The sequence below is a fragment of the Tyto alba genome, unplaced genomic scaffold (assembly GCF_018691265.1).
Source record: "Tyto alba isolate M040663 unplaced genomic scaffold, T.alba_DEE_v4.0 Super-Scaffold_27, whole genome shotgun sequence".
Taxonomy (NCBI): domain Eukaryota; kingdom Metazoa; phylum Chordata; class Aves; order Strigiformes; family Tytonidae; genus Tyto; species Tyto alba.
In genome coordinates this window covers 2,629,122-2,641,207 of record NW_024881301.1, presented here as the reverse complement: position 1 = coordinate 2,641,207, position 12,086 = coordinate 2,629,122, and the positions used below count along the sequence as shown (strand labels likewise).

Below are 12,086 nucleotides of genomic sequence, written 5' to 3'. Positions count from 1 at the left end.
GTTGTAGTTTTCACAAGGAATGCTAAATAGGGGTTCTGTAGCACATACACTAAAGAGTTGTGTGATCTAGTACCCTGACGTACAAGAGAGGAAATATTTCACAGAAAGATGCAAAACCCCAGTTCCTCCCTCTACAAAACAACCCTTATACGAATGGTTCCCCTAGATTTATAATAACAAATAATCCACACCCAATCACAGATACACCATTGCAATTAGTTTTCTATTAAAACACAAATAAATAAACAAAAATAAATCTATATGAATGCATAAACATGTATACATGCACATCCTACACATAAAAATCCAGTCAGCATTTCAGAACACTAACATGTCTTGATAAAAACATAAGACATTATGTGTTTGGTATTTGCACTTTTATGAGACTCAGCAAGGCATACAACTCTTTGTATCCAGTGTATTTGTCCCAAAAGTGATCTAATGGACCTCTGTAAATTCATGGGTGTAATGTGGCACTCCAAACCACATACAATTACACCATCATTGGGAAAAAAGTCTTGCGGCAAGTAATATCAAATGCAGCATCTCTGTGATGTGATTTCATCATGTTGTTGGCTTATTAGCATATGATATGTAGAAGGAAAATAATGATTACAGAGCTCTTGAAGAGCCACATTGTGTCAGCTACCATTACAACAGGATGAGGAATAAGAAATGGTGGGTGCACAAAGACAGTCTTTCAGAATTATGTCATTCAGTTGGCCCACGACTCTTCTACACATGAATATGGCGACAGAAAAGGTAAGGGTAATGAATGATTTGGTTTATTTCACATATTATTCAACAACTTTTAATTACAACCCCAGTCTTCCAATCCACCAAAGTAATATGAAGAAGACTGCAAGATTTTATTTGTAGAACAGTGGGCTGTTGACTCACTGGTTTTATGGAAGGTGGAGAATGTTAGTTTTCACTGCCTCAGACATTCAAGGGCTCTATTAAACTGAGGTGGTTTGAAAAAACTAACTACAGCAGATAAAACTGATGATAACTGCTTTAAAACAATATTTGGAATTAAGAATAAAACCTAAAAACACCACCTGCAAAAACACTATATAATAAACATGTACTGTATGTACTCAACATATACAAAATTGTCCACATGCAATCACAAGCAGTATTAACTGTCTCCTAAGAACTTCCAGATAAATATGCAAATGGCAGTCTCCTGTCCTAAATTTTCAAAATCCTGCAAAAGCCTTGTGCTACCAGAGTTGAAAGCAAGACGACTGTTTAATCAGTGGGAGCAGAACCCATTATGTTTCTAAATCCCACAGTTACTCAGGTAGCCTTGGAAATGCATAAAGACTTAATAGAAACCCAGTCTTGTATCCGGATCGATCCTGAACTCCCAGAAAGTAATTTGCTAGATTATACTCAACACACTTTGCTCTTTTGGCATAAGTCAGTATGAGGGAAACAATCAAGCCTTGAAACATGATCATCATATGTCTAATCTCGTTTCTCTAAACTACCAAAATGAGGGCTGGGATGTAACTTGAGAGGTCTTCTAGTCCAGTGCGTTCACCTAACGCAGGATCACATTTAGTAGACATTCAGGAAGCAGATCAAGTTACCACGAGGTAATGAGCCAACTGCTTGCAAAAAAATGACCATGTCGGCAGATTAAAATAGAGCATTATCCAAAACCTTGCTAAAAAAGGTGTAAGCAACTGTTTATTAACACTCAACACTAGACTGTAGATCTTCCTTCAGATAAATGGAACCATTTCTTAAGGCTGATAAAACAATTGCACAATCTCCCTTAGTACCTGTTCCAGAGACCCTTTTTGACACAAGACTGACATAGCATCCATCTTAAATTTCTCTTCATGCAGCCAAAATTTACATATTGTCTTTCTTCAAAAAGGCACGTATGAAGACTGACTGTTAGGCTCTTACTCCCACAGTACTCAGCCTGTTTCTCAAAGTTCATCTTTTCTAAGCCTCTCAATATTCCTAATGCCGTTCTGTAGATTGTAAACAGTGCACCAAAGCAAGGATGACACATTATTCCAGCTGATACCTGATCTGTACATCAGCTACAGGACTATATGTAGTCCTTTAACATATCTATGGTGCTCCACATCAAAAAGCTTTTTTCTCTTTATTGTAACAGCCACAATGTTGCTGATGCTCTGATACCCAGGTATCTTTTTTGCAGTCTGTTCTCTCTTATTGTATGCTTGAAATGTTGATTTTCTTCCCCCTAAGCACTGTACCTTGCTTACTGAATTTCTTCATATTGATTTCTGGCCATTATATCCCTTTTTCAAAAACATTTTAAATCATAAGCTTATTCTTCAAAGTGCTTCACATGAAAATTTTACAAGAGTAATCTCCCTTCTGTTATTTAATGAAAGTACTGAACAGCCAACAGAATCGGGACAGAGACAGCTCTGTAGGTAGGATCCCATTTGATAGAACCTCCTACTTTGTCAGAGAACTTACAACTACTTTGTAGAGTAATGTGTTTCCATTTTACACCGATTTCATCTTACTTACCTCTACCTACTTATGAGAATGTGGGACAATATCAGAAGTCTCACTGAAATTAAACCACATATACCTCATTTACTGCCTCCCCCTTCTCCACACAGGGAGATATCCTCTAAAAACTGCTTAGGGGATAGAAAAAGTATGGACTTAAGATGAAAATGTGGAACCTTAGACCTTAATTTTTAATGTTATCTCTGATTTTTTTAACCATATTTCGCAAGGCCTATTCTTTGAGTCAAACCTCTATAGTTTGTCCTTATATCTCTCTTATTTTGAAAGAGGGTAAGGTGTCAGTTTTCTGGCGTGGAAAACCTCTGCTCCTATGTGCTTAGAAAAGCTGATTCAAGGCAGATTTGCAAGGAAAATCCTAAAATCGAGGTGATGAGAAGAGGAAGTGGCAACAAGATCTCATCATTAACATTATTGCATTCTGGTGAGGAGAATAAAGATAAAGAACCGAATTCTGCTTTTATTTGTACTCGCCACCTGGCTGTCTCAGAACTGTTTGTTTCCAACAGAAACCCAAATAGGCAGAAAAAAAGGCAGCTGTATAATTCCATGGGTGCTCCTCTAGAAATGCAAAATGCTGGTAACAGAAACACAAAAGTAGGAATGACATAACCCAAGACCTACAATTGCAGTTGGTTGCAGCTTTTTCACTCCAGATCCTAGGGAACAGCACAAATCCAAGTATGAGCTGCTTCTGCTCTACAGTTGCAGCAATCACCTGAGCGTGCAACTGCCCTGAAATCAGTACCTGCCCACCTGCCCCACAGGCAAGACGATGGCAGAATTATCACAGCAGCAATACCCAGGATTGCATCTGAACTGTCTCATTGCCACATCTCCACCTCTTCTTCTCAGTGCACTTTTGAGCAGAAAAAGGAAATTTGAATCTCTGAATCCACATTAACATGCAGAATGAACAGGAATAGATTTGTTAAGTGAAATAGCTAGCCCTAAGGATCCGATGTCCAGGCTATAAGGATTACAGAAGGTTTTACACTGAACTGGTTCCAGTATGATACCATGGACTGAATGGATCTGGTGTACTTGTGTGTTCTTAGTACATCTGGTTTAGGTTCATTCAAAGGGAACACATTTTCTGTGCACTGGGGTTACTCTGTGGTATAAACCAAAGCTTGGTAATTGGGGAAAACTTGCTTCAAAAGCATAATATACACGGACCTGACAAGGCTAAAGGGTGCTGAAGTCTTTGCATTCATTAGGTCTGCCATTCCCTTTGCAAAGAACCACGCTGGTTTTGTTGCCAAGGCCCTCCTCCAACTGTGAACAGGAGACAGACAGTGCCTGAGACATACAATTGCGGCATTCATGGCAGAGAAATGAGTTCAGCTGTGTGAAAATTTTGAAAATTGAACAGTATTTTTTTCAGGCCGAATTTACCTTTAGGAAAGAAGTTGATTACACAAATTAGTCTTTTAAGCTGCGTTATGATCAACTCCTGGATCAGCTCAGTAGATAAATTATGCAAAGTGCAGAGCATATTGAGCCACTGATACTAGTGCAAATATAATGCTGCAACGTGATGCACAATGAAGAGACGGATTCCCCTACCTAGCTTCCTAGGCACGCTTCAGGTCTGGAAGCAATACATTATTTTAGCTCAATATTGAACGTGTGCTAATAAATCCTTTCAGAGATTATCTAGCTCTTCACAGGGCCAACCCATATACCCTTCCACAGCACTCTAGAGCTGGGTCCACCAGGGAACACACTACAGAGATAACCAGGTGGTAGTAACAAGGGGTAACCTGTGTCTGCTGGGCACCGTATTCTGAGTTTAGCACCAGTTCTGTTGAGTAGGCAGCAAAGGCAGCAGCAATCTCCTCAACTGGGCTGGGAAGCTGGAGGAGCAGGATGAGGTGAGGCCCTAGGCTGAAGGGGTGAGTGGAGGAGATGGCAGCCAGAGGGCAAGAAGAGGCTGAAGAGCATGTCTCAGGCCTGGGAGGTGGTGAGAACAAAGCTCTGGTTGTGATAGCATCCCCAGGCATGGGAGGGTGAGTGAGGAGACAGGAGGCGGGGAGGAGATCGTGGCAGTGATTAGCGTTTCCTTGCTGCACTCCTTTTTAATTTCTGGAGGACTTGAAGCCATTATGAGCAGCACTTCAGGAATGAGGTAGAGCTGCCATCACCTGCCATGTCCTCCCACAACCCGGAGCACCAGGAAGACAGTACAGATACCCCACCAGCTCGCAGCACTGGCCTCACGCAGCTGTATCTCTCTGGCTGTAACCTGGGTCATTTGGATTTATTTCTTTATTTCCAGGACATCCCAGTCCCAAGACACCTCAGATAATAGATAGATGGCTATCTGATTTCACCTTTCTAAAGCCTGTACTTACCATAGTTTTCCACAACATAGGTGAACAGGTACTTCTCTCAAGCATGTTGGCTGATTCCTACAGCTAAGAAACCTAACATGTTTTCTAGCTTTTTCAACACTCCCAAGAAACAAAAGTAATTTTAAACTATTCACCTAAAATGTTTTGATATGAGATTCTGTCTTTTGGTAATCATTTGACCTGTAATTCATAAGTACTACATAATGATTACAAGCTTTTCAAAAAATATGTTATTTTGATTCTTCCCCACCTGCACTTGTTTGCAGTTACTTTCCCTCAAGTGATAAGGAAGAATGTAATACAAGTACTCCTTGTATTTGTACTACAAGATCTAATATTCTATGAAAGTTACTTAAATAATAAAGCTAAAAATAGCTTTTTATTTTTCCTGTGGTGACCTCAGTCAAGACCAAGGCTCCACTGTTCAAGCACAGGCCTGTGCAACTTATGCCCAGTGGCCAGATGCAGCTTGTTTTGTCCCACTCACACTGGAGACGCACAAACAGGTTAGCACCTTTTAACAAGCTGCTGTGCAGAACAAGTTCTTAGCAAGTGACCTGAAGAAGGCTCTTGAAACCACAGTTACTCCACCATCGTTCACCTCGCCACGAGTGGGCAGAGCTGCTAGCCCAGGCAATGGAAGGGCTTGGTAGGAGCTGGGAGAAGCCGAGTGCCCTGGTTGGAGGTCAGGCTGGGAGGGTCCCTGATAAAAGCAAGAAGGCAAGAAGCAGGGGGAGAGCAGGGCAGGGGCTGCTTTAGGAAACTGAACATAAAATAAAAGGTTGAGCATTGTGCTGATGGAAGCTGGCTCCCCCCCCCCCCCCCCCCCCCCCATATTTTTAACAGAGGTGAGGGTATGTGAACAGTGCAACAGGCCATCTCAAACACCTGCACTTCAACTAAAGCAAATTTGGGTAATCCCCTGCAAGGCACCTGCGATGGCCTGGGAACAAAACCCAGGTATCCCATAAGCCTGCAACATAATTTTGGTAAATCAAAACATCTAACGATCCTCCCATTCATTTGAATTCTTCAGGCCTGTTATTTGCAAACACGAGGTTTAGTTAAAATTATTTAAAGTAATCTTTTTTTTGCTGGCTTTCTTCTTAATCTCTCAAAGCCAGAGCATTCCTGAGGCAGAAAAATTTGCGCACCACCACCACACGCACTTTTCTCACAGAAACGCCGAATTCCTCCCAGCCGAGGTTTCCTGAACACAAACAGGTCTTTTTAAGGATTCCGCTCCTCGCTTAAAGCCCAGCTAACTTTGTCTCCACAGCCACCTGCCACTCGGTGAGCACCCCCGTTCCTACCACACACCCCCCCCCCCCCCCCCCCCCCACACACACACACACACACGCCCGGAGCCCCCGCGGGGGGACGGAGGCTCAGCCCCCGCGGAGCAGGAGCCCACACACGCCGTAAACCGGGAGGCCGCGGCCCCCCCGCCCGGCCCGACCCCCGGCCGTTACCTCATAGCGGCGAAAGCCGTCCAGCTGCCGGCCGCTGACATACCGACACCGCCACATCGCCGCGCCGTGCTCGGCGCCGGGAGGAGAGCAGAGGGCGGGCGGAGGCCGGCGGGGCCGGGGGCGGGCGGAGGGAGGGCGGCTCCCCGGCCGCGCCCCTCGGGCCTGGGCCCGGGCCCGGGCCTGGGCCTGCCCCCCCCCTCCGCCGGGCAGCCGCGGGGCCACTCGCGGCCCGCGGGGCCGGGTGCTGCCGGCTTCTCCCCGGGCGTTTCCCCGTTGATACCTCTGACCTAAGGTTATTAGAAAATAGATATTTGGGGAATAGAATTAGTAGGATCAATTCAAGCTTTTTTAGCCATGTAACCATTGTGCTGAAGAACAAATCTTTAGAGGAATAGTTGGAATAACTGTAGGATAAGGAACTCATAAATAACCTTATTGGAGACCGTTTGGCCTTGTAGTGGCAGCTGCAAAGAAACATGACAGACAAGATGTACGTGACCACAGGACTGAGTTTGTGCAGAAGTAAGGGTCAACTGGCAAACACAGTGAAGAAGACTACGAGCCTTCATCTTAAGACCCCCAACGACCACCCGAAGACTCCAACTGGCATGCGCAAGAGACATTAACATATGCTAAATGAGTTCCCGGAAAAGTTATGAAGATGATAAAAATGCAATGAATATGTATGATTAAGGTAGTATAAATACTTGTTGATTTCATTCTCACTCACACAGATTAGGAGGAGCTCTCCCCGTTGTGTCCGGCGCTGTAATAAAGAATGCCTGCTTTCTAAAACTCCAAAATTGAGTCTTAGAGAGTGAATTAATTACCACTTTCCGGTAACACCATGGCCCTGGTACATCCCTCTGGTCTCAGTGCCAGCCTGCCCTGAAACTACTTTTCTGGTTAAAGGTGTATTAAAGATGCCCCTGTTTATAACAGGTGTGGAGACGCGCCTGTGGAGACAGTATACAACAGTGTTACTTAAGTAATGCATTTTATGAAACAGGCAACATTGAGGATTAAAGATTCTATTGGCATTCCTTTCCAGCAATAATCTGCCTCTTCAATCTCTTTACTAAAACACCTGCACCAGAGCCCTTCGTACCACATCAGCCTGCAGAATGTTCTGCAGCTTCTGATTTCCAGGGAAGCGAGGCACTGGTGTGGGCAAAAAACTAGCAAACATCAGGAGTAATGTTTCAGCTGCAAATGCATTTAAGCATATGGCATGACACCTTGTGTTACCTTTGCTGTAGAGTGTTAGAGGGAGAGTTGAAATCATGCACTTCAGGGGCTGAGATCTTATTGACCAAATGGAATCTGTCCAGAAAGGAAATCAATTAAAATCCATTACTCTCACCTCGTGGGCTCTTCCAGGCACCTAATGCATTGTGAGAGCCAGTGTTATTTTACAAACTCTGCAGGTTTGATAGCAATGATATACAAGTTAAAATCACTAAGTACAAACTGTATACAATGGTTCTTGTTCTGTATTATTAATTACACATTAATCATCTGTGATGCGCTTACACCTCTATTCTGCTTCCAGCAGCAGCGTTTAAACTTCTGCTCTTGAAAACAACCCAGAACTGTAGCACTCAGCTTCAGGTTACTGAGTTAAAGCTCAATTTAAGTTAGGAGGAGTGTTTGGAGCTCATATTTTTCAGTAGCCAACTCTAACTTTAGTTAGTGTTCATACCCTGGATTTTGATTTGGGATCTCCTTCACCTTTCATTGTTACTATCAGGTTTTTAAGTTGTATTATGCTACTGAATTAATCTACAAGGGTATCTAAGAAAGGACTCATGGCTACTGCTGTAGTCAGTGCAGTTTTTTTTATGCAAGTATGTTACTAAAGCTGACCAAACCATTTTATAGCTATCACTTTCATTCAACACTCATAAGCCATAAACACAAAATCAGAAATTTGGCTGGACTACTATTAGCAACGTGATGGACAGTGGTAGAAAAAAGCTGCTTGGTTTTCTGAAAGCTAGAAGGTCGCAAAGTACTTCTTCTCTTTGCACACCTCCAAATTTATGTTAAAAGATGTGTTTTCACAAAGATATAGATATAGAAGATATAGAGATATAGCAGATACAGAACACGGGTTTTATTTCCTGTTCTTCTCGCAAAACTGTCTTGGTGATAAATGAAACACTTTTTTAAAAAGCTGTCCTAAATATTCCACTAAACAGAGAATGTAAAAGACTGCATATATGTAAAAATGCAGTTTCGTGACTTCGTACCTCAGCGTATTCTGTGTCTGCTAATGAGCACATCAAAGGAGGCAGTGTTAGATAAGCTGTACTGAAGAGAGGGAAACAAACTGGTGACTGGGTATGAAACATCGCAGAGCAAGCTATGACAAGTAATGCAACGTTTGGGAATACTGTGGAAATTATACTGACAAGTACTAGCCTTTGACTTAAGAAACTTCCTTGATTTAGGCATCACAATTCATACAAATGCTTGGCCCTAAAGACCAAGCATGCAGGCTAGCCAAGCCCAGGTGCAAGCAAAACCCACAGCCACGTGGCTTACTGCTACACCTGATGTTCCTACTATTTCTGTGAATACCCATGTATATGTTTATAGGTTATTCTGTGGTTGTATTTTTCAGTCTGAGATGTTTTAGCGTTCTTTTCCAGACAGTTGTTCGAGCTGTGATCCAAGCCGTCTGTCCTACATGCAGGACTTTGGGAAGAGCAGTGAAAGCAGCCTTAGCTGCCTAGATGCTTTTAGTAGCAGATTCTCTTGTGCCCTTTCTGGAAAATTAGTGAATTATAGCCTGAGTAAAGAGGGGCTGTAACTGGCACCAGCACATGAGTATTATAACCTGAACAAATTTCCACTTCATGAGCTTGAATGTGGATGAGATGAGCATTAAGACAAAAGCCCAAATCAGAGCACTGCTAACTTTCACTATAGAAAAAGCTGAAGTTTTTTAACTTAAGCTGTGGCTGGAACGTTTGTGGCAGTTCAGATTTTACTAAGTAAAAGACTCAAACACAGCTTTGTGCAGCTCAGGGGGAAATAATTCAAGGCCATTCAAGATTTGAATCCAGTAAAATCAGTCAGGGAATTCTCAGGTCTTCAGCGCTGTCTACTAATTGTGTATAGTACTGAAAGGAAAGCAGTGATTTTGAAAGAGTGGGCATATTGTGCCACTGCTACATGCAGGAAAAAGTTAAAAATATTAGCTGTTCCACAGATACAAATTATGTTTTAAAAAAAGAAGAAAATAACATCAAGACAAGTTATATTCTTAATCCATCAAAATGGTAGGCAAAGAGATAAGGGCTCAGGATGACTTAGAATAAATCCTTGGCTTTCAGTTTTCACCCCCTCTGCTACAAGTTATATTAATAAATTAATAACGATGGAGCTTCTTGCATAGGGAAAACTGCCTAGGACGGCAACTTTGGCTTTTAATAATTTATGATGGTGTCTTGTTTATTCCTCAACTTAAAGCTGCCTGCTCTGCAATAGCCTTTATCTAAAAGGCATCTAATAGTACATTCCTGCCTACTTCAAGAAGCAAAGAAATGCAGAGAGAAATAATGCAGAGAGTAAACCCAAAATGCCAAAGCGGCTGAAGAAGGGACTAATGTACTGGGAGGAACAGGTAAAGTGGGACACCTCAGATTCCCCTAGAATATGTAACATGTAGGACACAGGCAGTGCTTCCCTCCCCATCACTGCATGGGCTAGCATAAATCTGTTAATATTCGGGATGTCTATACTGTAAAAGAAGAAAGCTTTTGTAAGGTGGCTAGAAACAGTTTAGAGGCTCAGTTTCAGTTTCAGGCTCTCTGTAAGCTTATTTTGGTCTGTCAACCTGGATTATAACTCATGGTTATTTAACCTAGTATTAGTACTGAATGCTAGAAAATTATCACATCTATCCTCAAAAATTGCTGTCTAAGTTCCAAAGCCAGCTGTCCATTTGCAGTTTCAGTTTGTCCATGGGTAGATAAGCTCCATGAAGGTAGACTCTTACTGAGAGTTCATGAGAGGACCTTAAAGATGACCTTTGACTTCATTTGAGTGAGAGCTACATTTACTGCATCAACAAAGGTTTCCCAAAACCCATTTGTGAATTTCAATATATAGCTAGAATATAGCTAAGGGTTAGAAAACAAATGAAACAACTTAAGTAGTGTAACCAGATTGAGGTTTGTTAGCTATTACAGGGCTTGTAAGCCCATCACTGTGTACCAGAGTCCTCTCTCTGCCTTCGTTCTAGAGCAACGGCCGCCACGTCAGTGGGCACTTGTCAGTGAGGCATGTGGGATTCTGCAGATACGTGACAGAAGGCCTGGCCACAGCAGCAGGTCTGGTCTGGCCCCCCCCGAGTCTGTATTTAGAGTCTTTGTGAGGCTGGGGTTAGTTACAAGCAGTGGATATTACGGTGTGGAAAATCACACAGCTGAGGGGCAAGGGGTGCCGAGTATCACAGGGTACCACCGCCTGTGCTGGATGTGTCTGGGTGCCACCCTACAGCAAGGGCACAGGTGATTCCGGGCAGGTACAGGCTCCCATGTTCCTAGCAGATGCAGTCTGTATGGGGATTCTCATAATGCCTATCCATTTCATACCTGGAAAGGAAAATTCATTTATTCTGAAAATAGTATGTGTCAAAATAGAGTCAGCAGCGTTTCTGCACCAGTGCATGGTAGTATAACTCCTCAACAAGGCAGCTCTTCCCAGTTCTGGCTTGTTCATAGCACTGACCAGGCTGTACAACCTTACTCTCAGAGGAAAGCAGGCTCATAAAGTCAGCATCTTGTGTGAAGGGAAACGTTTAAAGAAGATGGAAGGAGTAACAGGAAAAAAGTAGGGCCTTTGTTTGGGGAAATGTAAGTAGTGGCAGGGCTGTACCATTTGGTTCTTAGCAAATTTTGGAATTTGAAGGTAGCCACTCCTGACATTAGCCCCTGGGACTCATCATCACAGAGGATCCTTTAAACAGACAGCTTAATCCTTGTTTCTGCTACTGCAGATCACAGCTCCTTAGAAGTTTGCTCCATATTGTCATGGTGATGAAACAAAAAAGTCTTAAACAAAATATCACCTAAGTATCACTAGTCAGTATACTACACTAATAAATAAAACTGGCTCAAATCCATTCCCAGGCTCTGAGGGCAAGTGGCATGGTAGATCCTGTGACCGTATAATTAAACTCTCTTCTTCCATGTCAGGGCAGCCTCGACCAAACTGCCTCCTGAAAACAGGTCCTGGCTTGTGCTATCTCCTAAACAGTGCCAGGGGCACAGCTTGGGGACACGCCAGCTGGCAGGGCCGGATCCAGGCCAGGGAACCTGCTGACAACTCAGCAGCAAGGACAATCACAGGAGAGTGCTCAAGCCTGTGCTCTGCCTCTCTCCAGCTTGCAAACAGAAAAGCCTGCTGAGCACTGTCCACACTGCTTACATGTTTACCTTTTTCCCAGCTCTGCTCTGGATTATGCCAGCTCCCTTCAGGCTGCGGTAGAGCAGCTAGCCTTGAACGGTATGGATGCACATGAATCCATGCCAAGCAGCCTTCCTTCCCTCAGCAGCATAGCTATGCTGGGTTTACATGATGCTTATAGTGGGAGTCTGCTGCAGGCCAACCAACCAAGAAGACTGAGCAGATCAGGCACCCCCTAGACAGATAGGAGCATCCTGATGTTCACAAGCCCTAGTCCTCATGGGGGGTTTCAACAACCCTGATATCTGTT

General features: G+C 43.2%; 1 protein-coding gene across 1 annotated transcript in view; it reads right to left on the bottom strand.

Moving 5' to 3' along the window:
- The window catches only part of LOC104361458 (ethanolaminephosphotransferase 1), a 55,359-nt gene extending 48,896 nt beyond the window's left edge, over positions 1 to 6,463 (bottom strand). The window contains exon 1 of the mRNA XM_042797850.1: positions 6,359 to 6,463. Within this exon, the coding sequence (XP_042653784.1) occupies positions 6,359 to 6,415 (57 nt within the window). The 5' untranslated portion in view covers positions 6,416 to 6,463. The remainder of the gene's footprint in view (positions 1 to 6,358) is intronic.
- Between the last annotated feature and the right edge of the window lie 5,623 nt (positions 6,464 to 12,086).